The sequence below is a fragment of the Cervus elaphus genome, chromosome 6 (assembly GCF_910594005.1).
Source record: "Cervus elaphus chromosome 6, mCerEla1.1, whole genome shotgun sequence".
NCBI lineage: Eukaryota > Metazoa > Chordata > Mammalia > Artiodactyla > Cervidae > Cervus > Cervus elaphus.
In genome coordinates this window covers 11,860,623-11,883,002 of record NC_057820.1, presented here as the reverse complement: position 1 = coordinate 11,883,002, position 22,380 = coordinate 11,860,623, and the positions used below count along the sequence as shown (strand labels likewise).

Genomic DNA, 22,380 nt, shown 5'->3' with positions numbered 1-22,380 from the left:
GTAACCCACTCCAGTATTCTTGCCTGCAGAATTCCATGGACAGAGGCTACAGTCCATGGGGAAGAGTTGGACATGACTGAGCAACTAACACACACACACATGATTTCATGCAATCCTCATGGCAACTGTGCAAAAAAAAAAAAAAAAAAGAATCTACATCTCCATTATCCATAAGAGGAAACTGAGGACTGGAGGAGTTGGTATGATTGGCCTCCTCTGTTGAAGAAGGGATAAATTCAAAAGAAGGAAGGGTAACCTAAGGTAGATGAGAGTTCCACTGTCATTCTTGACATTCTAGAAGATTCCAGAAGGTTCAAGAATATGGCTTTCTTGTCTCAGGTTTGGTAATTCTGTCAAATTTTCAGCCCAAGGACTTGGTAGAAACTTCACCCTCCCTAGCCCTGTTCTTCTTACTTCCTACTCCTTTCCTCATGTAATACTCAGCTGCCTCTCATGTGTCATGGACTGCTGGAGACCCATGGACCCTGGGAAGGGTCTCCATCCTCAATGACCGTTATGGGGAAGGAGCAGCATCAGAAAGACTCAACATTTGCACAAAAACCCAAAACAAAAGTCTGTTTTTTTGTGCAAAGGACAAATTGTTGGAGGAAGGCAGCTACATAAAATAATTTTAAGTGACAGGTCTAATTTTAGAGACGGGAATTTGAAAGTTACCACGAGAAGGAGGGGAAAAAAACAATCTGACACTGAAAAGGGAATGAGAAATAACTAAATGTTATGTTCAACTTTCACTTGATTTCTAAAGAGTGTGAAAACCATTCATCGACTCTTCAGCAAAAAAAAAAAAAAAAAAGTACTGAACGATATGTAATGCTTGTTTAGGACAGTGGTTCTTGACTGGGGCTGATTTTTGTCCCCAGGGGACGTTTGGCCACGTCTGGAGACATGTTTGTTTGTTGCATGGACTGCCACCTAGTGAGTAGAGGTCTGGTGAGCTGCAAAATGTCCTAGAGTGTACACGTCCATGACAAGGAATTTTCCAGCCCCAAATGTGCACAGTGCTGAGGCTGAGAAAGACTGGTTCAGTGCAAAGTATATGTTCTCAGAGATGCACTGGGGAATCTGGCAGGGCCCTGGTGCCAGAACATGTGCGTCTGACAGCACAGGTGTCACCCACCATGACCGTGAGCAAGTCCTTGATCCTCTGCAAGCCTCAGCTTCTTCATTTAGAAAATGGGGATGGAGCCACCTACCCTGCAGGACATTTGGGTCCAGGATAAAGTGATGAATGGAGATGCCTGGCAGTATTTATGACTGTCTTAACATATAGACTGTCCTCCCACATTCATTGTTGTTTTTCAGTCATTAAGTTGTGTCCAACTCTCTGAGACGCCACAGACTGTAGTGTGCCAGGATCCTCTGTCCTCAGCTATCCCCCGAAGTTTGCTCAAACTCATGTTCATTGAATAGGTGATGTTACCTAACCATCTTCTCTTCTGTCACCCCCTTCTCCTCCTGCCCTCAATCTTTCCCAGCATCAGGGTCTTTCTCAACGAGTCATCTCTTTGCATCAGGTAGCCAAAGTACTAGAGCTTCAGCTTCAGCAACAGTCTTTCCAATGAATATTCAGGATTGATTTCCTTTAGTATTGACTGGTTAGATCTTCTCGCAGTCCAACAGACTCTCAAGAGTGTTCTCCAGCACCACAGTTCAAAAGCATTAATTCTTTAGCACTCAGCATTCTTTATGATCGCCTCACATAATTTCTGGTAAAACTAAGGGGACAGAGCAAGTCTTAAAGTGCATTTAAAGGCTTTCATCTGTGTTAGCTAGCTCTCTCCTTTGATCTTGTGAATTATTTTGGGGTAAAAGGTAGCAGGTGCAGGGAGGGAGCTTGGACTGGGGCACAGAACAGTGGGCTCTGAGGCTGGAATTTGCTGCTCACTGGCATTTGTCCTTTAGTATGTAAGAATGAGGGTCTCCTGATAGCTCAGTTGGCAAAGAATCCCCCTGCAATGCAGGAGACCCTGGTTTGATTCTTGGGTCAGGAAGATTTGCTGGAGAAGGGATAGGCTACCCACTCCAGTATTCTGGCCTGGAGAATTTCATGGACTGTATAGCCCATGGAGTTGCAAAGAGGTGGATACGACTGAGTGACTTTCACTTCACTTCACTTCATGTAAGAATGAAGTAGGACTTGTCCCCTTGCCTCCCTAGGGATGACCTAGGGACCCAGCCGGTGACATACACAGGTATACTCTGAAGCATGGAGTCGAACTGGGGTGGTCGCCAGGGGCTGGGAGTGGGGGAAACTCAGTGTCATTAATGAATATGTATAAAGTTTCAGTTAAGCAAGATGAACAAGCTCTAGAGATCTGTACAATATGATGCCCATGGTTAACAATGTCATATTGTGCACTTTAACGTTTGTGAAGAGGATAAATGTCAACGCTAACTGTTCTTACGATGGTAAGACGGAGGACTTCCCTGGTGGCTCAGTGGATAGGAATCCGCCTGCCGATACAGGCGACACGAGTTTGATCCCTGGTCTGGAAAGATTTCATGTTGTTGGAGCAACTAAGGCGGTGCACCACGACTGTTGAACCTGTGTTCTAGAGCCCGTGAGCCACAATTACTGAGTCCATGTTCCACAACTGCTGAAGCCTGTGTGCCTAGAGCCTGCGCTCCACAAGAGAAGCCACTTCAATGAGAAGACTATGCGCCACAACTAGAGTAGCCCCCCTCCACTCTCTACAGTTAGAGAAAGCCCACGAAGAGCAACGAAAGAACTAGCACGACCAAAAGTAAATAAATACATTAAAAAAAAAAAGAAGAAGAGAAAAGAGTTGGAAAGCAGTCAACGCAAAGGAAAGTGACTAAGATCTCAGTCTGCTGGCTCTGGGAGCAGAGATTTCCCGCCCCCCCCCCCCCCCCATCTATGCTTATGCAGTGGGGCTTACAGATACACTCGAGTGGAATTTACAAAGTGATATGGCATATGCAAATTGGAAAATTATGTCTCACAGAAGGAGAGAATTCTGTTCAGAAATGTCATGGTTCTCGATCTAAATGCCTCATTACATACAGATTCCATATGCGGTTTTACAATTCCACATGTGAACTTTAAGAAACAGATGCTTTCTCTGTCTGCTTACTCAGAACAGGGAGGGAACATTTGAAACAGTCTGGCATGACAAAGGTCCATGTAGTCAAAGCTATGGTTTTTCCAGTAGTCATATACGGATGTAAGAGTTGGACCATTAAGAAGGTAGAGTGCCAGAGAATTGATGCTTTTGAACTGTGGTGCTGGAGAAGACTCTTGAGAGTCCCTGGGAAAGCAAGGAGATCAAACCAGTCAATCCTAAAGAAAATCAACCCTGACTACTCTTTGGAAGGACTGATGCTGAAGCTGAAGCATCAATACTTGGTCCACCTGAAGAGCTGACTCACTGGAAAAGACCCTGATGCTGGGAAAGATTAAAGCCAGGAGAAGAAGGGGACAACAGAGGATGAGATGGTTGGATGGCATCACCGACTCGATGGACATGAATTTGGGCAAGCTCTGGGAGATGGTGAGGGGCAGTGAAGCCTGGCGTGCTGCAATCCATGGGGTCACAAAGAGTTGGACACAACTTGGTGACTGAACGACAGCTAGCACAACCTTGGTCTTATCCAGAGGAGGCAACAATAGGACTAGGTCAAGGTCAAGCAAGTTAACACAGATGCCCCCTCCTTCTGCTGACACAACTAGACCAAGGGTAAGCAAATAAGCACCAAGATGATTTTATTTCATCCTGATATTTCCAACAAGAAATACAAGAGAAAAAAGAGAAATGAGGCTGAACATGTGCTTGTTAACTTCCCTCCCTTTCAGGTCGCCTCTCCTACCCACCCACAGACACCCTCCCTGCTGACTCTGGGATGCCAGGCTCACACACACAGGGCAACTCTTCCATCTGGGCTTCTTCAGAAGTTCCCTTCTCCTGCCCTCTGGACCCAGCCACACTTGTCCCGAGCTACGTAAGTGACCTCAGAGGGAATCTGATTGCTTCAGTGCAGGAATCTCCTCTACGTATTCCTGCCAAGTGGCTGGCCAGCTGGCTTGCACACTTTCATGAACGGGGAACTCACTAACCCTGGAGGCAACCCACTGTTTTCCAGAAGCAGCCATAACAATAATGATCCCAAGTCTGCCTCCCTACTCCTCAAATTTCTGAATTCTACCTTTTGGAGCCCCTAAGAGAGAAGGGGAGGCTTTGTCCATTGGTGGGTTAGGGTACCCCAGAGAGGAACCGCCTCCTCTGGTTTACCTGCCCACATCAACTCGGGCCTCAAGAAACTTTTCTTTAAAGCCTTGAAATTTTCTCAGGTCAAAAGCATGCACTGAAGCCAGCCCAGCCAATGCTGCTGCTGAGTAGTCGCTAAGTCCAACTCTCTGCGACCCCATGGACTGCAGCACACCAGGCTTCCCTGTCCTTCACTATCTCCTGGAGTTTGGTCAAACTCATGTCCAATGAGTTGGCGAAGCCATCCAACTATCTCATCCTCTGTCGTCCCCTTCTCCTCCTGTCTTCAATCTTTCCCAGCATCAGCCCAGCCAAGGGTACTTTTATTTAAATGATCTCAGTGTCAAGTCGCTTACTTGTGACTTCCTAACACCTTCCTTAAGAAATATGACTTTTAGACACTTCTCTGGTGGTCCAGTGGTTAAGAATCTGCCTTTCGATGCAGGGATGCAAGTTCCATCCCTGGGCGGGGAACTAAGATCCCACGTGCTGTGGGACAACTACGGAGCCCATGCTCTGGAGACTGCGAACCACAGCTAGAGAAAAACCCGCATGCTGCAAGGAAAGATCATGACTGCTGCAAGTAAGACCTGACAGCCAAATAAAAAATAAATATTTTTTTAAAAGACACATGACTTTTAAGTGTTTCTAGGGATAAGTAATTATAGTGATAGGCAGCATTTAGTCAAGGGTAATTCTGGGCTAGCTGCTTCAACGAACACCTCACATGAATTATTTCTCTCCATATTACGTTATCCCATTTTACAGATGTGGAAACTGATGGTCAGGTTACATGATTGCCCAGTCGCCCAGAGCTGGGCTGGAACCCAGGGCATCCAGGGTCTAAGCCCTGGCCCACCTGCCCCCACCCCTCCCTCCGGTTCCTCCGTCTGTGCAGGGGTGCTCACCGCATTGAGGCCGCAGAGCTGGTAGCAGGCCATGGAGATGACCACGGTGATGAGCTGCCAGCGGACGAAGGGACTCCTGAGCAGCTCCAGCACGGATACCAGCTGGATGTTCCTCTGCACGCGGCTCTCCGCCAGGACCTCCTCCACCTCGCGGGAGACATCCTCTTTGCCCAGGAATGTCCGGAAGGCTGCCAATGGGGAGGAGCATGGATTTCAGTGGGGATTATCAGGACGTCCACTGTGTCTGATGTTGGGCCCCCCGGGGATGGTCCATCCCACCATCCAGACACACTGGATGGTAGTGTATCAGAGATGGAGCTGGCAGGGGTCTTTGAGGCCATGGAGTGCCAAGCCCTTGTTTAAAAGTAGGAAAACAGGGACCTCCCTGATGGTCCAGTGGCCAAGACCCTGTCCTGCCACTGCAGGGGTCCCAGGTTGGATCCCTGGTCAGGGAACTAAGTGTCACAACTAAGCGTTCACACGTGACAATGAAGAGCAAGATTCTGCATGCTGCAAAGAAGACCCGGAGCAGCCAAATAGATAAATTATATATATATATATATACACACACACACACACAAAGACCCTGATGCTGAGAAAGATTGAAGGCAGGAGGAGAAGGGGATGACAGAGGATGAGATGGTTGGATGGCATCACTGATTCAATGGACATGAGTATGAGTAAACTCCCAGAGTTGGCGTGCTTCAGGGAAGCCTGGCATGCTGCAGTCCATGGGATTGCAAAGAGTTGGACATGACTCAGCGACTGACCTGAACTAATATATATACACAAAAGTAGGAAAACAGGAGGCCCACAGAGATGCAGTGACCTGCTCAAGGTCACTAAGTTGGCCAGGAGAAGAACCCCTAGAGAACCAGGCTTCCCTGATTGCCCCCACTGCAAAGCCGAGCATGCCCAGGGTTCAAATCCCATCTCTACTACTGGGTAGATGAGCAGTGTCCATGCCTCAAAAGGTTCCTGTAATGACCGAGTGATGTAACATATGCTAAACCCCTGGCTCCACGACATGCACTTAGCACCTCCTGTCTGCCCCGCCCTATGCGCTCATTCTCACTGGTGGCCTCTAGATGGAGGTCAGATTGCCACTTGACCAGGATGCCCAGAAGGGGGATTGAACTAAATGATCTCCAGGGCCCTTTCCACACAACCCTGTGTGGAAACCCTGTGTGGAAACCCAGAAAGCTGGACTGAAATATTCTCAAAGAGCCAATCTTCCCAGGATTCAAGCTCACCCCTGTGACTCAGGCTTTTCCAGGCTGAACACTGCAAATTTCCAGCCTCAGTGAGCTTGTCATTTTTTTTTTTTAACCAAGCCCTTAATTGTGCAAACCACCATGGATATATGCATGAAGCTGGGTTGTCTGATTAGACCCCCGAGATCACAATAATTAGATCAGGGGAGATGCTTTTAGAATGCAGATTTAAATATTCAGCACTTAGGTATTCATCCTCCTACAGGGGAGGCAGCTTGTGATGGCTCCTGGGGACAGTCCATTCCCAGCACCGTGGGCATTATCCCTAAAAACATTGCTCTGAGCCTCAGGCCAGGTGAAACTGCTCTTCTTAGGTAGGAAAAAACAAAACATGGTTGTTAAATCTCTCCAGATTCTGCAAGCCCACGAAGGCTCTGAGGTGTTATTTCCAGAAGTATAGTAAAAACCACCTCAGAATGTCTCATTTGTAAGCTGTAATTTAATACTTTCCCTAGCATTTATTAAAGATAAGTGGAGGAAACAGCTGAGAGGGTAATGTTTCTGCAGCATTCACTAAACCATAGTATTTCTCAAAGCTCAAAAATGCAGTATTGATGTGATAAAGTAAGCCTAGAGGTTCAGGGCAAGAAAATATTTCTCTCTCCTTGCTGACATACATGCTTCCCATAGAAAATAAGGAGAACTTGAGAACATTTCCCCCCACCACCACTACCCTTTTCACTTTGGCTGCCAGGAAGCTCTCAGTTAAACTCAATGTTTAGCTCTTAGAGTTTCTTGGAGCAAAAACTTTCTTCTTCTGCTTAAAAGTTCTGATCTCATTATTTTTTCTGTTAATTTTTAAAAATTATTTACTTACTTTTGGTTGTACTGGGTCTGCGTTGCTGCTCTGGCTTTTCTCTGGTTGCAGCGAGCAGGGGCTACTCTCTGGGTGCACTGCATGGGCTTCTCATTGCAGCGGCTTCTCTTCCTGCAGAGCAGGGTCTCTCAGGTGTTTGGGCTTCAGTAACTGTGACCCCTGGGGTCTAGAGCACAGGCTCAGTAGTCATAGCACCCGGGCTTAATTGCTCCAAAGCATGTGGGATCCTCCTAGACCAGGGATCGAACCCGCATCTTCTGCATTGGCAGGCAGACTCTTTACCACTGAGCCCCCGAGGAAGCCCCTTCATTCTTCTTTTGAAGCATCTATCCAACGTTCCTGATGTATATGTGTTCATAAAAATAGCTTGTTTCTACTGTCCCACATCCCTTCTTTTTTGGTTCCCCGGACCGAGTGAGGAAGAGTAACTTGTGTAACTGGTCTCGCAGACGTGAAGACGCACCACTGAGGTCCCCTTCGGGAAAGGACTGGGCTGCTGGGCTGGAGGAGGGTGGTTAGCTGACAGCCTCTAGCTCTTAGCATCACGGGCGTCTACCTCATCTTGGAAGCCCAAATGATGCTATTCTCATAGTGGCCCCAGCCCATGACCGAGTATGGCGGTGGTATAAGGACCAGCCATCCCCGCCCAGTAGGGACGCGTGTGATGCTCAAGCCTTGCTCCAGGGCTCCCCTGTGACTGGCAGAGCCCCTGCCAGGTGGCCTTGTGGCCTGATGCTTCTCCTGCTCCATCCTGCTTCACCCTTTCCAAGCTCAGTTATTACCCCCGGTGAAAGTGAAAGTTGCTCAGTCGTGTCTGACTCTTTGTGACCCCATAAACTATACAGTCCATGGAATTCTCCAGGCCAGAACACTGGAGTGGGTAGCCTATCCCTTCTCCAGGGGATCTCCCCAACCCAGGGATTGAACCCAGGTCTCCCATGTTGCAGGTGGATTCTTTACCAGCTGAGTGACCAGGAAAGCCCATTATCTCCCGAGAACATCTGCAAATCAAGCGCTTTCTCAGCCTCTGCTTCCTGGAGAAGCCAATCTACAACCCGGTTGACTTTGACAGGGGAGAACCATCCATCAGTTTCTCTCAGTTCCCAACTTCGGAAGTGCCGAGCTGGTTTGGTTCTCACAGCTGTCCTGAGCTACTGCAAGAGCGATGGCCGTTGCCTGGAACTGCTCTCCCGGTCCCGTCTCCTCGTGCGCTGTGGAGCTCCAGCCATAAACCCCTTCTGCACACTGCAGCGTCAGCAGCCAGCTCACCAGTGTATTTGATTCTAAAAGGCCTCCTGGGGGGCTTCCTTGGTGGCTCAGTGGTAAAGAATGCGCCTGCCAATGCGGGAGACACGGGTTCGATCCCCGATCTGGAAAGATCCCACACGCTGCACAACAGCTAAGCCTGTGTGTCACAACTGTTGATCTTGTGCTCTAGAGCCCTGGAGCCACAACTACTGAAGCCTGAGGGTCCTAGAGCCTGTGCTCCATCATAAGAGAAGCCACGGGAATGAGAAGCCTACACTCTGCAAGGGAGAATAACCTCTGCTTGCCACAACTAGAGAAAAGCCCACACAACAAGGAAGACCCAGCACAGCCAAAAATAAATAGATTTTTAAAAAATAAACAAAAATAAAAGGCCCCCCGGCCCCTCCCCTCCGCACAGAGTGAAGCCCAGGCTCCAGAACCTGGACCATGGCTCTCTTTCAGTTTCACTCCTAACTGCCCGTCTTTGCAGGCATCTCTCTGGGATGTGCAAACATGCATTTCCTCTTTCCTACACATGCTATGCTTTATTGGCTCTCTGCACTTGGCCACACCCATCCTTCTGCCGAGAATGCTCTTCCTGCCTTTCCTCCCCTGGCTAACGCCTCCCACCTCGATGTCAGAGCCTGGGCGCTCACAGCCCCTTGGGCTTCTTCCCACCCCGCCACTCTCTCCCCACATTGTCGTCAGCACCTTTTTCCACCTGCTGTGAGCACCTGAAGTCCAGTGCCTGGTATCCGGGGACGACCAGGCGCCAAGTTGGTGTTTGTTGACCTTGTGGGGACAGCACTGGTCATGTGAAGGGGCTGTCTCGTGTGTGGCGGGCTGAAATCATGGGCTGTCCAGAGCCAATTCTCAGTACAAGCTTACTGAGCATCTACTACGCTCCAGACGCTGCGCTGGGGAGGTGGTGTCTCCACCACAATCACAGCACATTTCCAAATGAGTTTTTGTGGAATGCCAATCCCAGGAGAGGCTCCATGGAGACGAGATTCCCTGATCAGAGAAGTTTGGTCTCATTGCATGAGTGCTAGCTCTCGGGGGTTCAAACATCACATTAGACTAGTAAAGGTCCTGGACTTCTCTGGTGCTCCAGTGATTAAGAATCTACTCGTCAATGCAGGGGACGCGGGTTCGATCCCTGGTCTGGGAAGATCCCACATGCTGTGGAGCAACTAACCCTGTGTGCCACAAGTACTGACGTCCTTGCGCCCTAGAGCCTGCGCTCTGCAAAAAGAGAAGCCTCTGCAATGAGAAGCCTGAGCATCGCAACTAGAAAAAGACTGCGTGTAGCTATGAAGACCCAGCACAGCCAAAAATAATAAAATTAAGAAAGAAGGAAAATTTTTTTAAAAAGTAAAGGTTCTGATAAGTCTTGCAAGAAAGACACTCATCTCATGTTGTTTAGTTTCACACTTCCCAAATGTGTTTGCTGGTGCATCTACTAACATTGTGCAGAAGTCCATCAAGAAGCGTGATTCTAACTTTACATGGCAGCGTCACAGAGGGAGCAAATTCAGGACGTCCTGGGAGCTGGGAGGGGAGCTTTATGTATGGCACTGGGCAGAGAGGAGGCAAATATCACCAGGTTACTCCCTTTCTCTGTCTTTTAGGAGGCACGTTGAAGAGCAGAAAAAGCCAGAGGTAGGGAGAAGAATGACCACCCATGTCAGTCCATGTTCTAATCCCCAGGACCTGTGGATAAATTAGCGTTCATGGCCAAAGTGGCATTGCAGATGTGATTAACATAAATACATTGAGACGGGGAGGTTATCCTGGATTATCTAGGTGGTCCCAATGTCATCACAAGGGTCCTTATAAGAGAAGGGTAGGAGAGTCAGAGTGAGAGAGAAGCTGATGTAACCATGGAAACAGGGCTTGGAGGAGGGATACACTTTTAAGGAGGAAGGGGCCAGGAGCCAAGGAGGGCGAGCCGCCTCTACAAACTGGAAAAGGCCAGGAACGATTCTCCCCTGGAACCTCCAGAAAGGATCACAGCCCTGCCGGCATCTTGATTTTAGCCTGTTGAGTCTTATTTTGGAGTTCTGACTTCCAGAACTATAAGATAATAAATTAATGTTTAAAGCCACAAAAGGAAAACCAACGCAGAGCCACTGAAATGAGGTAGCTGTAGGTTCAACCCCACCACCACTCACTTTCTGCAGGACACGGGGAAAGCACCTGATCTTTCAAGCCTTAGGTCTTAATGGTAAGATGGGGCTGAGGCCACCTGTGTGTCCAGGTCACCATGACAACCACCTGCAGCATAGGGGGGGCACCTGGAGCCTGGGGCCTGGCTCAGCCTGGAGCTCAGTGATATCCGTGACCCTTTCGGGGACAGGTAACCTGCTGGGAAGCTACCGGGCATGAGTGAAACCAGCGTCATGCAAGACTTAGTAAGGGCAAAGGGGGATGTGTCTGTCCAGTACTGTCAGGGATCTGGGAGGGAAGGCTTGGAAGGGATGGAGGTCACAAACTTGGGCCATGCAGTCGCAAGCCTAGGGTTTAAGCACATAGCCCTAGATGCTGCGTCCTGGTTGGGTGACCACGGAAGAGTCCCTCAGCCTCTCTGGACCCTGTCCTCACCTCTAATTCAGGGATAACACTCATGCCAGCCTCTTGGGGTATGAGGACTGGGTTGTGGGCCCTCACCTGGAGAGGTGCTTGCTCCTGAAAAGTACTTATTTGATACTCTAGACCAGTTGGGGAGCATGTTGGGGTGGGACCTCTGGGCTCACCCAGAAGCTTGCCCTGGCTGCAGGCACGGGCCTTCCTGGTGCCAGCTCTCTCAGTTAGTGAGGGTACAGGACAGGGTTCTGCTGGCATCTGATTCTCCCTGAGTGGTCACAACTGCCCAGGACTTGGGGTTGAGAGGGATTCTGAGGTTGTCCTCTCTGCCCAGTGGGGAAGAATGGATGATGGACCAGGCAGAATCCAACAGAGCAGGCTGGTGGCTCATGAGCCACGTGTTAGCTAGACCCACGTGGACAACACGGGCTAGGAGCATCCAAGGGATGAGTCTGGGAGACCATTCATGGCTGGAGCCCGGATTTGGAAGTGGGTGATGGGGGAAAAGGGTGATGAACTGGATGCTGTGTGGTCCCACGAGCTCCTATCCTCACCATCTAAGACAGCTGAGCCCGCATCCTGCCCGCCCACACTTCACACCACAGCACAACATAGAGAAATCAAGAAAAACAGGTGTTCTTGGCCAGGGCTGACTCACAGCTCTGACGTTTCCCGGCCCAATGATGCCCTCTCTGGAAGTGGAGCCTGAGCCTGGCAAACTCAGAGAAAGAACTGAAGGTTGAGGGCAGCCTGATTCAGGCCCGAAATACCCACAAAATGCCATGCCCTGAGTAAAAATGGGAAAAAGTGTGTAGTGAAGAGGAGGCGACGGCCATGGAGACAGGCTGAACTGGGTTCCACCCCAGATCTGCCGCCCATCGGCTATGGAGCCCTGCAGGTCTCTGCAGCCTCACACATCTGTTTCCTCGGATTCCAGAGGGGTGGAATGGCATGGCAATCTGGTGTGGTGACACCTGCAAGGTCACCACACCTGTGACCGGTTGTGTAACAGTGGGTGATGGTGTTTAAGAGCCCCGACTCTGGGGCCACTCTGGGTGAGTCCCCATCCTGGCTTCACCATTTTTCACCTCGTCCGATGCCAAGCTGGTTACTGAATGCTTCTGTGCCTTAGTTTTCTCATCTGTAAAATGGACAGAACAGCCCTGGGCTGCCAGCAATATTGAACATCAGCACTCAGGTATTCCTTCAAGCAGGGCTGGCTCTTAATGACCAGGGAGCATTGTAAGGCTGCTAACTATGACAGAAGAGACTTGCTACAGCCTCCTGGGCCTTCCTTCTTTTACCTTCCTTTTATCTTAACCTGACAGTGAGTACAAAACAGTATAACCTACTGTGGGATGAATTCTGGCCCCATACACATTATGTTCAAGTCCTAACCTATAGCTGGTTTATTTGGAGAAGGGATCTTTGCAGATGCATTGTGATATCAGTGAAGCTGAGGTCATCCTGGAGGAGGGTGGGCCCTGAATCCCGTATGACTCTCGTCCTTGTAAGAAGAAGAAAAGAATCACAGACAGACGGAGGGGAGTTGGCCACGTGACGGCAGAGGCAGCGGTTGGCGTGATGCGGCTGTAAGCCAAGGAATGCAAAGGATTGCTGGTGACACCAGATGCTGGGAGGGAAAGTAGGTCCTGTTGACACCTTGATTTTGAACCTCTGGCCTCCAGGACCATGAGAAAATAAATTTCTGCTGCTTTAAAGCCTCCCAATTTGTGGTACTTTGTTGTAGCAGCAACCACCCGTGATTACCTTATGTTAGCATTTATCACATCATGCTATAGCAAAGCACAGAACAATCTGGAGAACATGTTCTCATAACCCGGAGGGCCCCTGGGACAAGGCAGGCCAAGGGATTTTCTGGGGAGCCCAGGGTGATGGCCTTTGCAGTCACAGGTAAGGAATGGCGCTGAACTCAGCACAGCACGGGCCTTGGTGCTTCTAAAAACAGGAGGTTTCACCGATACATGGATTTTCTCACTGTATTGGTATTTAAGAGGAGGAAATCACTGGGTTTTTAATTTAGGTTTGGCTCCTTTTTAATATCGACAGCAGCAGGATCCACAGCAGGGGTAGTAAAAGATATTGGAACTCATGTTGTAGTTTTATAACATTTCATCGTGGACCAATCCTGGAGTTTTCACACAGCCCAAGTGAAGGGGTGTGAGGGCTCCACCAATCACTGGAGCTGTCAGCCCTTTGTCCTTCTCTGTTTTTGGTGCAGAGTGATATATTAAAGATTTAGATCTATAAATATCCAGGGGGGGATGTCAGAGCCAAGATGTTGAGATAAATCTTTTCAGAGTGGCACTGATATCTTGATACCAGTATAAAATGTTAATTTTATACAAAAGCAATTTTGTCTATTGGTTATGGATGTGATTATATGTAAGAAAAAGCTCTGAAACACACAGAATAGATTTCAATCTAAAAGTGGTTAATTCAAAGGAAAAAAAAAATAAAGTTACATGTGTAATTTACAGGTTAGTGAATCTGAGAAGGGTAGTCTTCAGTTTTAACAGAATCAACCACGACAAGATAGAGATAGGCTATCCACTCCAGTATTCTTGAGCTTCCCTTGTGGCTCAGCTGGTAAAAAATCCACCTGCAATGCAGGAGACCTGGGTTCGATCCCTGGGTTGGGAAGATTCCCTGGAGAAGGGAAAGTCTACCCACTCCAGTATTCTGGCCTGGAGAATTCCATAGACTGTATAGTCCACGGGGTCACCAAGAGTTAGACACGACTGAGAGACTTTCACTTTCAACTGTGACAGATGTACAGGCAGCTGATAATTAATCCAGCAAAGAAATGACAGATTAAAGATAAAATGAACAGAGGCAGCACAAAGACAGGACAGCAGACCTGCCACCTCGCTCCAGGCACAAGCCTGTTGTCAGCTCCCATGGCTGTGACAAGGGGCGGCCTAGCAGAAGTCTTAAAAGTTAAGACAGAAGCAATCTATCTTTTCAAGGTAAGGTGACATTTTAACACGAGAGTGAGAGTAGCAACTTTTCGATGGAAGTTATGAAAAAAGATGTTTGGAAACGCTTCTGTCGCCGTGTGGCTTGGAAACCAAACTGATGGACACAGGTCACCTATTCAAATGCTCAAATCTGCTCAGTAAAAACATTTTGCAAACATTTAAAAAAACTGTTTCTGTTTGAAAATATTCCAGAAGAAGAGTTTCAGTGAGTTTTCCTAAATTTTGGGTGTTAAAATATAAAAAGGCAACATCTTCTGGTTATTTTGTAAGAACAACCAATAGACAGCTGGGAAGATGGAAAGGCACCAGCTGCACTTTCAGAGCCTGTGAATAACCACATCCCTTCCCTCTGGTCTTTAGGTGAAGGCTTGCAATCAGCCTCTGGAGCAGGGATCTCACTCACAAGGGGCAGGAAACTGCCAGGGTACAGATCACGCAGGGTGGTGACAGGGGTGTCCTGCAGCTGTCCAACGGCCACCACTGCTGACTCTGTCATCACTGGAGTCCCACCAGCTCCAGGCAGGTCCTTATACTGGTGTGAAGCTTATGACACATCATGCCAGAGACTGGGTCTCATTCAGGGCCTGGCATGCAGCAGGTGCTCAAACCATGCTGGAAAAATGTAACTGGACCCTACTCACATTTGCTGATGAGTTGGGCTTCCCTGATGGCTCAGCTGGTAAAGAATCTACCTGCAATGCGGGATACCTGGGTTCGACCCTGGGTTGGGAAGACCCCCTGGAGAAGGGAAAGGCTACCCACTCCAGTATTCTGGCCTGGAGAATTCCATGGACTGTATCGTCCACGGGTGGCAAAGAGTCGGACACGACTGAGCAACTTTCACTTTCACTTTAGTCCAGAGGAGAGGGGGCTCTGAGGGAGAAGCCTGGATGTGGGTGGGGTTGGTCTTGTTCTCCTTGGCCCTGAGTCAGACCAGGACCAAGGGCAGAGCTGTGATGAATGGGATGTCAGCTCGCCACAAGAAAGAATGGTCGGACTGATGTGTTCCAGGGTGGGCTGGGCGTTGTCTCAAGCAGTGAGTTCCCCATCCCTGGAGGTGTGCAAGGAGAGGCCTGATGACCACCCACTGGAGATGTTGTGGGAGGACCCCAGGCCTTAAACAAGAAGACGGGAAGAGGGATAAATTCTCTAAACGCAAGCACAGAACCCCGGAAGTTTGCAGGTTCCATGGGAGGGGGGAGGCGCGTCTGGGTGGTGGGTGGGAGTGGGTGAGACAGACACGTGCAGTTGTAACTAGCTGTCTGTGGAGAGAGAGGAAAGGGCTTTGGAAATGACTAGTCTGTGAGCCATTTCCAAAAGTCATCCTCTACGGAAGACAATCCTCCCAGAGGAGTCCATCTTCCTGAATCCCCAAGCCACTTAAACAACTCACCTGTCTACCCTACAGCTTCCCCTCCGGTTCAGCCTCCCACCCACCCTTGCTTCTCAGGGCTCATGTCTCTTTCATATTCCCTCTGTGTTCTAATTGCTAACTCCAAAGACCTTGAAAATGGAGTGAGAATTTTCATTTCCCACCTGGAAAGAAACCCCTCTGGTGGGGGGGGCATGGTTAACTCCCAGGCTGGGAATGGGAGGCATTTTGCAACCAACTCTTGCACCAGTTAAAGACTGGCCTTTACTCGAGGGGACTCAGAACACCAAGCAGGTGTGAGGCGGCGAACATTTATTGTGCACCTACTGTGTGCCGGGGGCTTCCCTGGTGGCTCAATGGTAAAGAATCCACCTGCAATGCAGAAGATGCAGGAGACGTGGGTTCGACCCCTGGGTGGGGAAGATCCCCTGGAGGAGGGCATGGCAACCCTCTCCAGTATTCTTGCCTGGGAAATCCCATGGACAGAGGAGCCTGGTGGGCTGCCATCTGTGGGGTCGCAAAGAGTCGGACACAACTGAGGCGACTCAGGCATGGCAGAGTGTGCCCGACCCTGGGCTGGGCGTCTTACAGACTGGGCTGCAACTCCTAGTGTGGTTTAGCCCCCTGAGCTTCAGGGACATTAGAAGGCCTCCCAGAGAGCCCAGGTAGAAAGGAGAGAGTCAGTGTTCTAGCCTGGATCCGTCTGATCATTCTTTCCACACACCTCAAAGGATGATGAAAAGACACAGCGGAGCGGAGAAGCGACCAGAACCAGATTCAGTTCACTTCAATTAACCTGAAGCTTCTGAGAGCTTTGACATGCCGCAGGTGCCAAGGTCTACTACGTTAAGTAAAGAACAAGGCAGGGTCTCTGCCTGAAGGAGTTCTCTCGAGTGGGAGGCAGAAGGCAACTCGCGACCACTCCGGTGGGCGGAGATGGAGGTGGGGGTGGCAGACGCTGCACAAACCCCCTGCAAGATCAGTGCTCTGACCGCCGTTAACAATGGGGAAACCGAGGCTCAGTAGGACCACGGGATATACCCACATCACACAGGAGAGCTGGCGTTTCCCCTCCTACGCTGCCCCTGTCCATGGGTGATGCAGGCCTGGCCCGAAGGATGAGGCTGATGGGAGGTGGTCACAGATGGTACAGACATCCTGGTGTCATCCAAGCTTGTTCAAACTGCGTAGCTGAGACTTCGTGCCTGTTGATAGCAGCTTCTCATTCTCCGCCCCCCCACTCCAGTCCCTGGCACTCACTGTTCCACAGCTGGATTGTCTGAACTTGACTATCTAATTAAATTAAGGAATTAATTAATTTTAGGAGTAGCAACCCACAAGGGGACATACACTTATTTTTTTGAGTCTTTATGAAATTTGTTACAATATTGCTTCTGTCCTGTGTTTTGGGTTTTCTGACTGCAAGGCATGTTGGGTATTAGCTCCCTGATCAGGGATGGAACCCACATCCCCTGTATTGGAAGTCTTAACCACTGGACCACCAAAGAAGTCCCTGAACTTGACTATTTCAGATATCTCATATAGGTGAGAACATGCGGCAATGGTCCTCCTGTGACTGACATCTCACTTAGCATAATGTCCTCCAGGGCCATCCACATTGTCACAACCTCTTTTTGCAAGGCTGAATTATATTCCATGGTATGTATATCACATTTTCTCGATCCATTCATTCAAAATCTAACATTTAGGTTGTTTCCATATCTTGGCTATTGTAAACAGTGCTGCAGTACTGATCAGAACAGGAATACTAATAGCTCTTTGAGATCTTCGGTTTGATTCTTACAGACCAGTGGAATAGAACAGAGAACCTAAAAATAAACCCATGCGTATAGGGGTTAACTGGGCTTCCCTGGTGGATCAGATGGTAAAGAATCCACCTGCAATGCAGGAGACCCGGGTTCAATCCCTGGGTCAGGAAGATCCCCAGGAGAAGGGAATGGCAACCCACTCCAGTTTTCTTGCCTGGAGAATCCTATGGACAGAGGATCTTAGCGGGCTACAGTCCACAAGGTTACACAGAGTCAGACACAACTGACCGACTAACACACTTACAACCAGGAAATAGCAATGCAGGTGTATGAACCCCAGCAGTCTGGCTGGCTCAGAAAATATAAGCTCCTAACCTCCACAGCGTGCCACCTCTCTGCAGCTCTGCAAAACCTACAGAGGTTCTTCGTTCTCCTTCCAGGGTCCTGAGTTACATCTGTAACACACACAGACACAAGTATACACACACACACACACACACACACACACGTGCTTGCTCGCTTTCTAAGCTGCCTCAATTTTCTCCTTGACTTCTATAAATTAAAAGATGGAGTCTCTAATACTTAATCAAGAGAGAAAAATGAAGCCTCGAGTGGGCGGTATGGTGAGGCCACTTGACCTTCAACCTCTGGCTTCTGCATCTCTATGACAAGGACCTGCGTGCAGACTCCCTCTCAGCATTGTGGTACTTACTGTCCCACACGCCAATACAAGGGCTTGTAAAAGTCAGTGCCGCTCTTGCTCCAATAAACCACTGACATGGAGCAAAAAGCTAGTGGCAGGACAATCACGGTTGTCTAGCATGTTAGAACCACGGGGGCACCGTCAAATTTGGGCTGGTCCTTCCCTGATCTTGGCCTGCGGCTCCTCTCCTGCTCCTGCTCCTTTGGGGATGGGAAGGGGCAATGAGAGCCCCATGGACACAGGCCAGGAGGAAGGGCCTGGCTCCAGCTCAGGCACTGACTTGCCCGGGGCCTCCGGCCAGGCGTCCACTCCTCTGCTCAGCCTGCAAAAAGCAGGCACTGTGTTCATGCCAAGTCGCTTCAGTGGTGTCTGACTCTTTGCAACCCCATGGACTGTAGCCCTCCAGGCTCCTCTGTCCATGGGATTCTCCAGGCAAGAATCCTGGAGTGGGCTGCCGTGCCCTCCTCCAGGGGATCTTCCCCACCCAGGGACTGAACCCACATCTCTTACGTCACCTGCATTGGCAAGCGGGTTCTTTACAACTAGTGAGCCTGCATTGGCCTTGGCCCATTTCTAAGTCCTGAGACTGGAGGAGGGTCTAGGCTGAGCTCAGCTACTCTCCCCCAGATGCCTTCTGTTTCAGCCAAACCCTGTCCTCCTGCTTTTCGGTCACCTGTGTAGATCCCAGATTCTGTGGTTTTATAGACCAAGACAAACTTGGGTTTAAGAACTGGCCCCACCACTTACTGAGTGACTTTTGGCAGGTTGTACCAACCTCCCCAAGTCTCTGTTTTCTGACCTGTAAAATGGGAGTGAGAACTCAGATCTCACAGGTGGGGAGGGGTGTAACTGGTGAGCCACAGGGACAGGCCAAGTGTCGCAGGTCCTTAGCACGTGACAGCCCGCTCCTCCTTTCTCTCGGGTCATTGCACAGAGCTAGGACCTCCTCTACCTGTGCACCTGTGCTTTAGGCAGGCCATGTTTATTTCCTCATGACAGTGTATTAAAAAGGGAGAGACATCCCTTCGCCAACAAAGGTCCATGTAGTCAAAGCTACGGTTTTTCCAGTAGTCACTTATGGATGTGAGTTGGACCATAAAGAAAACAGTACCGAAGAATTGATGCTTTTGAACTGTGGTGCTGGGCAAGACTCTTGAGAGTCCCTTGATTGCAAGGAAATCCAACTAGTCAATCCTAAAGGAAACCAGTCCTGAATATTCATTGGAAGAACTGATGCTGAAGCTGAGGTTCCAATAATTTTGCCACCTGATCTGAATAGCCAACTCATTGGAAAAGACCCTGATGCCGGGAAAGATTGAAGGCAGGAGGAGAAGGGGGCAAGAGAGGATGAGATGACTGGATGGCCCCACTCACTCAGTGGACATGATTTTGAGCAAACTCCAGGAGATAGTGAATGATAGTAAAACTGACATGCTGCAGTCTATGGGGTCATAAAGAGTCGGAAACAACTTAGCAACTGAACAACAACATTTAGTGCACATTTATTGAACGTCTTCTAGACACCAAAAGCTAGCCTTCTGTGAGCCCTCATTTCAGTTACAAGTGTTTGGGATTTGACTTCAGGCAAGAGTGACCTTCAGATTGTACATCAGTCTCTATGTCTCAGCATGACCACTTTGAGTTGGGGCCCTTCCTGAACACTTCATCAACATTCCACGTCTGGTTCCGTCCATCTCAGCACATGTTCAGACATCCCTGCCTCCAGAGTTTTCCTGCCACTTGAGAGGCTGCAAGCAGTCTCCAAATTAGGTGACTTTGTATAAATACATATGCTTTGCTTTGACCTGGAAAATCTACCCTGAGGCAGACTTCTTAGGTACAGAGGAAGAAACTATCAAGGCAAAAACATCAGAAGGTCCAAAGTGACTCTCTGAAACATCTCTCTGGTGAAAACAGCTGGTCTGCATCCTACAGCACCCTCATCCCTGTCTCCCCCTCTTAACCTTCTTCTCCTTCATGTTCCCAGGACAGGTCAACCTCCCTCCAATTGCCATGAGCAACTGCCAGTGAGAATGAAGTCCAGAGCTCCGAAGACCAGAACACATACTGCGTTGTGAGGTGTGCTCTGTACTCTGCTTTCGTTCATCCTTTTAACAACTTTTCAGTGAGCACCTACTATGTGCCAGGTGCTGCTCTGGGTGCTGGGGTTTCTGCAAAGAAAACAGGGAAATTCCCTGCCCTCAGGGAGCTTTCACTTGAGTGGAGGAAACAGATGCTAAACAAATTAACCTAGAACTAGGCAAATTCTGGTCATTGATAAAATTCCAGTAAAAGAAGAAAATCAATCGGGGTGAGTGACAGTGAGGAGGAGAGGATGCTGTTGGAGCTACTGTACTGGGAAGATGCTTTAGAAGAGATGCCAGTGCAGCAGAGAACCCACTGAAGGAAGGGAGGCAGGGCCGGGCAGACGTCTAGGGAAAGAGGCTTCCAGGCGGAGGAGCAGGTGCAAAGGCCCTGGGGTGACAGGTACCAGGAATATCCCACCTTTACTAGCTGAGTTAGATCCTGCCCACTGGGACTCAGTCCCAAATCACCCTCTGAGAATCACTCCTGTGTTCCTGGGCTATAATCGTGCACTCCACATTCCCAGGACTCTGTGCTAGCCCACTCGTCAGGGTCCACCCAGGAGACGCACTGACGCTGGGCAGAAGGTAGGAAGAAGGAAGATGCTCCTCTGCACCAGGTTGAGCCTCCTGCACCGTGAGTGGTGGCGGCTCCGCTCAGCCTCAGAGACAGAGGCTCTGGTGTCCCCAGGGGCGAGGACACCGGCCACATTCAGGCTAGCAGCCCTGCTCTGCAGCCCCAGGTGTGCTGCCTGTGGTATCAACAAAGAGCGAGGGCTCTGGGGTCCGAGCCTGAGTGAGGACTCCGGGGGACCCATCCTGCTGCCCTGCCCAGCATCATGCCGCTCCATCTGAAATGTTGTTCCTGTTGCTCCTGGGTTCCAAGTGCAACAGCTCAGGGACCGTGATGTCATCTCCCCGCACCTCTCTGAGTCTTAGTCGCCCCGTCTGTCTAATAAGGAGTAGGAACACTGCAGGACTTCCCAGGTGGGACAGTGGTAAAGAATCTACCCGCCAACGCGGGATATGCAGGTTTGATCCCTGGGTCAGGAAGACACCCTGGAGGAGGGAATGGCAACCCACTCCAGTATTCTCGCCTGGGAAATTCCACAGACAGAGGAGGCTGCTGGGCTATATAGCCCACGGGATCTCAAGAGTCAGACACGACTGAGCACACGCACAGAAACAATGTAGGCTATTTTGTTTTTTTTTTTTCCCTGAGGGTTAAGACAATGGATTCAGAAAACACATTTCTGTTAATTTCCTGTGGCTGCTGTAACAAGTTACCAGAAACTGTGGCTTATAACAATGCAAAAGCATCATCTTACATTTCTGGAGGTCAGAATCTGAAAGCGGTTTCCGTGGACCACAAGCAATGTGTCATCAGGGCTGAGTTCCTTCTGAGGTTCTAGGGGAACTATCTTTTCCGGCTTCTATACTCTGCCTGCTTTCCTTGTCTCATGGCTCCTTCCTCCATCTTCAAGGCCAGCAACTTTGGGCCCAAACCTTCTCATGCAGCTGTCTGGTTCTCTCTTTTCTGTCTTCCTTATCCACTTAGAACAATCCTTGTGATTCCACTGGGTCCAGGTGGACAACCCCAGGTAATCTCTCCATCTCAGAGTCAGTCAACTAGCCACCTTCACTCCACCTACCCTCTTCATTCCCTTGTCACGTAGTAACCTATTCACAGGTTCTGGGAAGTAATACGTGAACACCTTTCAGAGGCAGAGGACCATTGCTTTGCTTCCCACACTAGCACACATTTTATTTCGTGCCATTGCACTGTCTCTTGGGTGGGGAGCAGGACACTCCAGCAGTGACACTTGTGACTGCCTTGTAGTGTGAGCCTGTGGGTGCTAGCAGACCCCGAGGGCCTGTTTTCCAGGAGCCCAGGGCCCAACAGGAGCGCCTGCCCCAACGTGCCAGAGCCTGACCACAGAGCCTGCAGCTGGACCAGCCTAGAGGAAGCATCTTGTCCATCCTGATTACACAGGGGGAGAAACCACAGCTCAGGGACGCAGCACAGCAGGACCAGGGTGTAACTCTGGATCCCAGGGTCTCTCTCGGTGCCTGCTGTCTATAATGGCTTGACGGGACTGATGCCCATGAGCTGATTAGCCAGGATGCTCAGAGGACGCACGCGCTGTTCCCGGAGTCACAGGGCCGATCATCCCCAGCTGCATCTCACCCGCACCCCCCTCACCCCGCCCCAGGCAAAGCTGATGTGTCCCAGGGCCCAGGTTTGGGACTGAAAAGTCTCCATTCCACTGCTTCCGACGTGGAGCTCTGTGGCTCATAAAATATTACAAAGGGCATCGTTGCTTTTCATTAAACGCCCAGTGTAGGAAGAATGAGTTCTGGAATACTTAG

General features: G+C 49.6%; 1 protein-coding gene across 1 annotated transcript in view; it reads right to left on the bottom strand.

Annotated features, from left to right (window-relative positions):
* Positions 1 to 22,380, bottom strand: part of SLC2A9 (solute carrier family 2 member 9) — a 208,141-nt gene that overhangs the window by 92,636 nt on the left and 93,125 nt on the right. Inside the window, exon 8 of the mRNA XM_043906186.1 lies at positions 5,156 to 5,343. Within this exon, the coding sequence (XP_043762121.1) occupies positions 5,156 to 5,343 (188 nt within the window). The remainder of the gene's footprint in view (positions 1 to 5,155; positions 5,344 to 22,380) is intronic.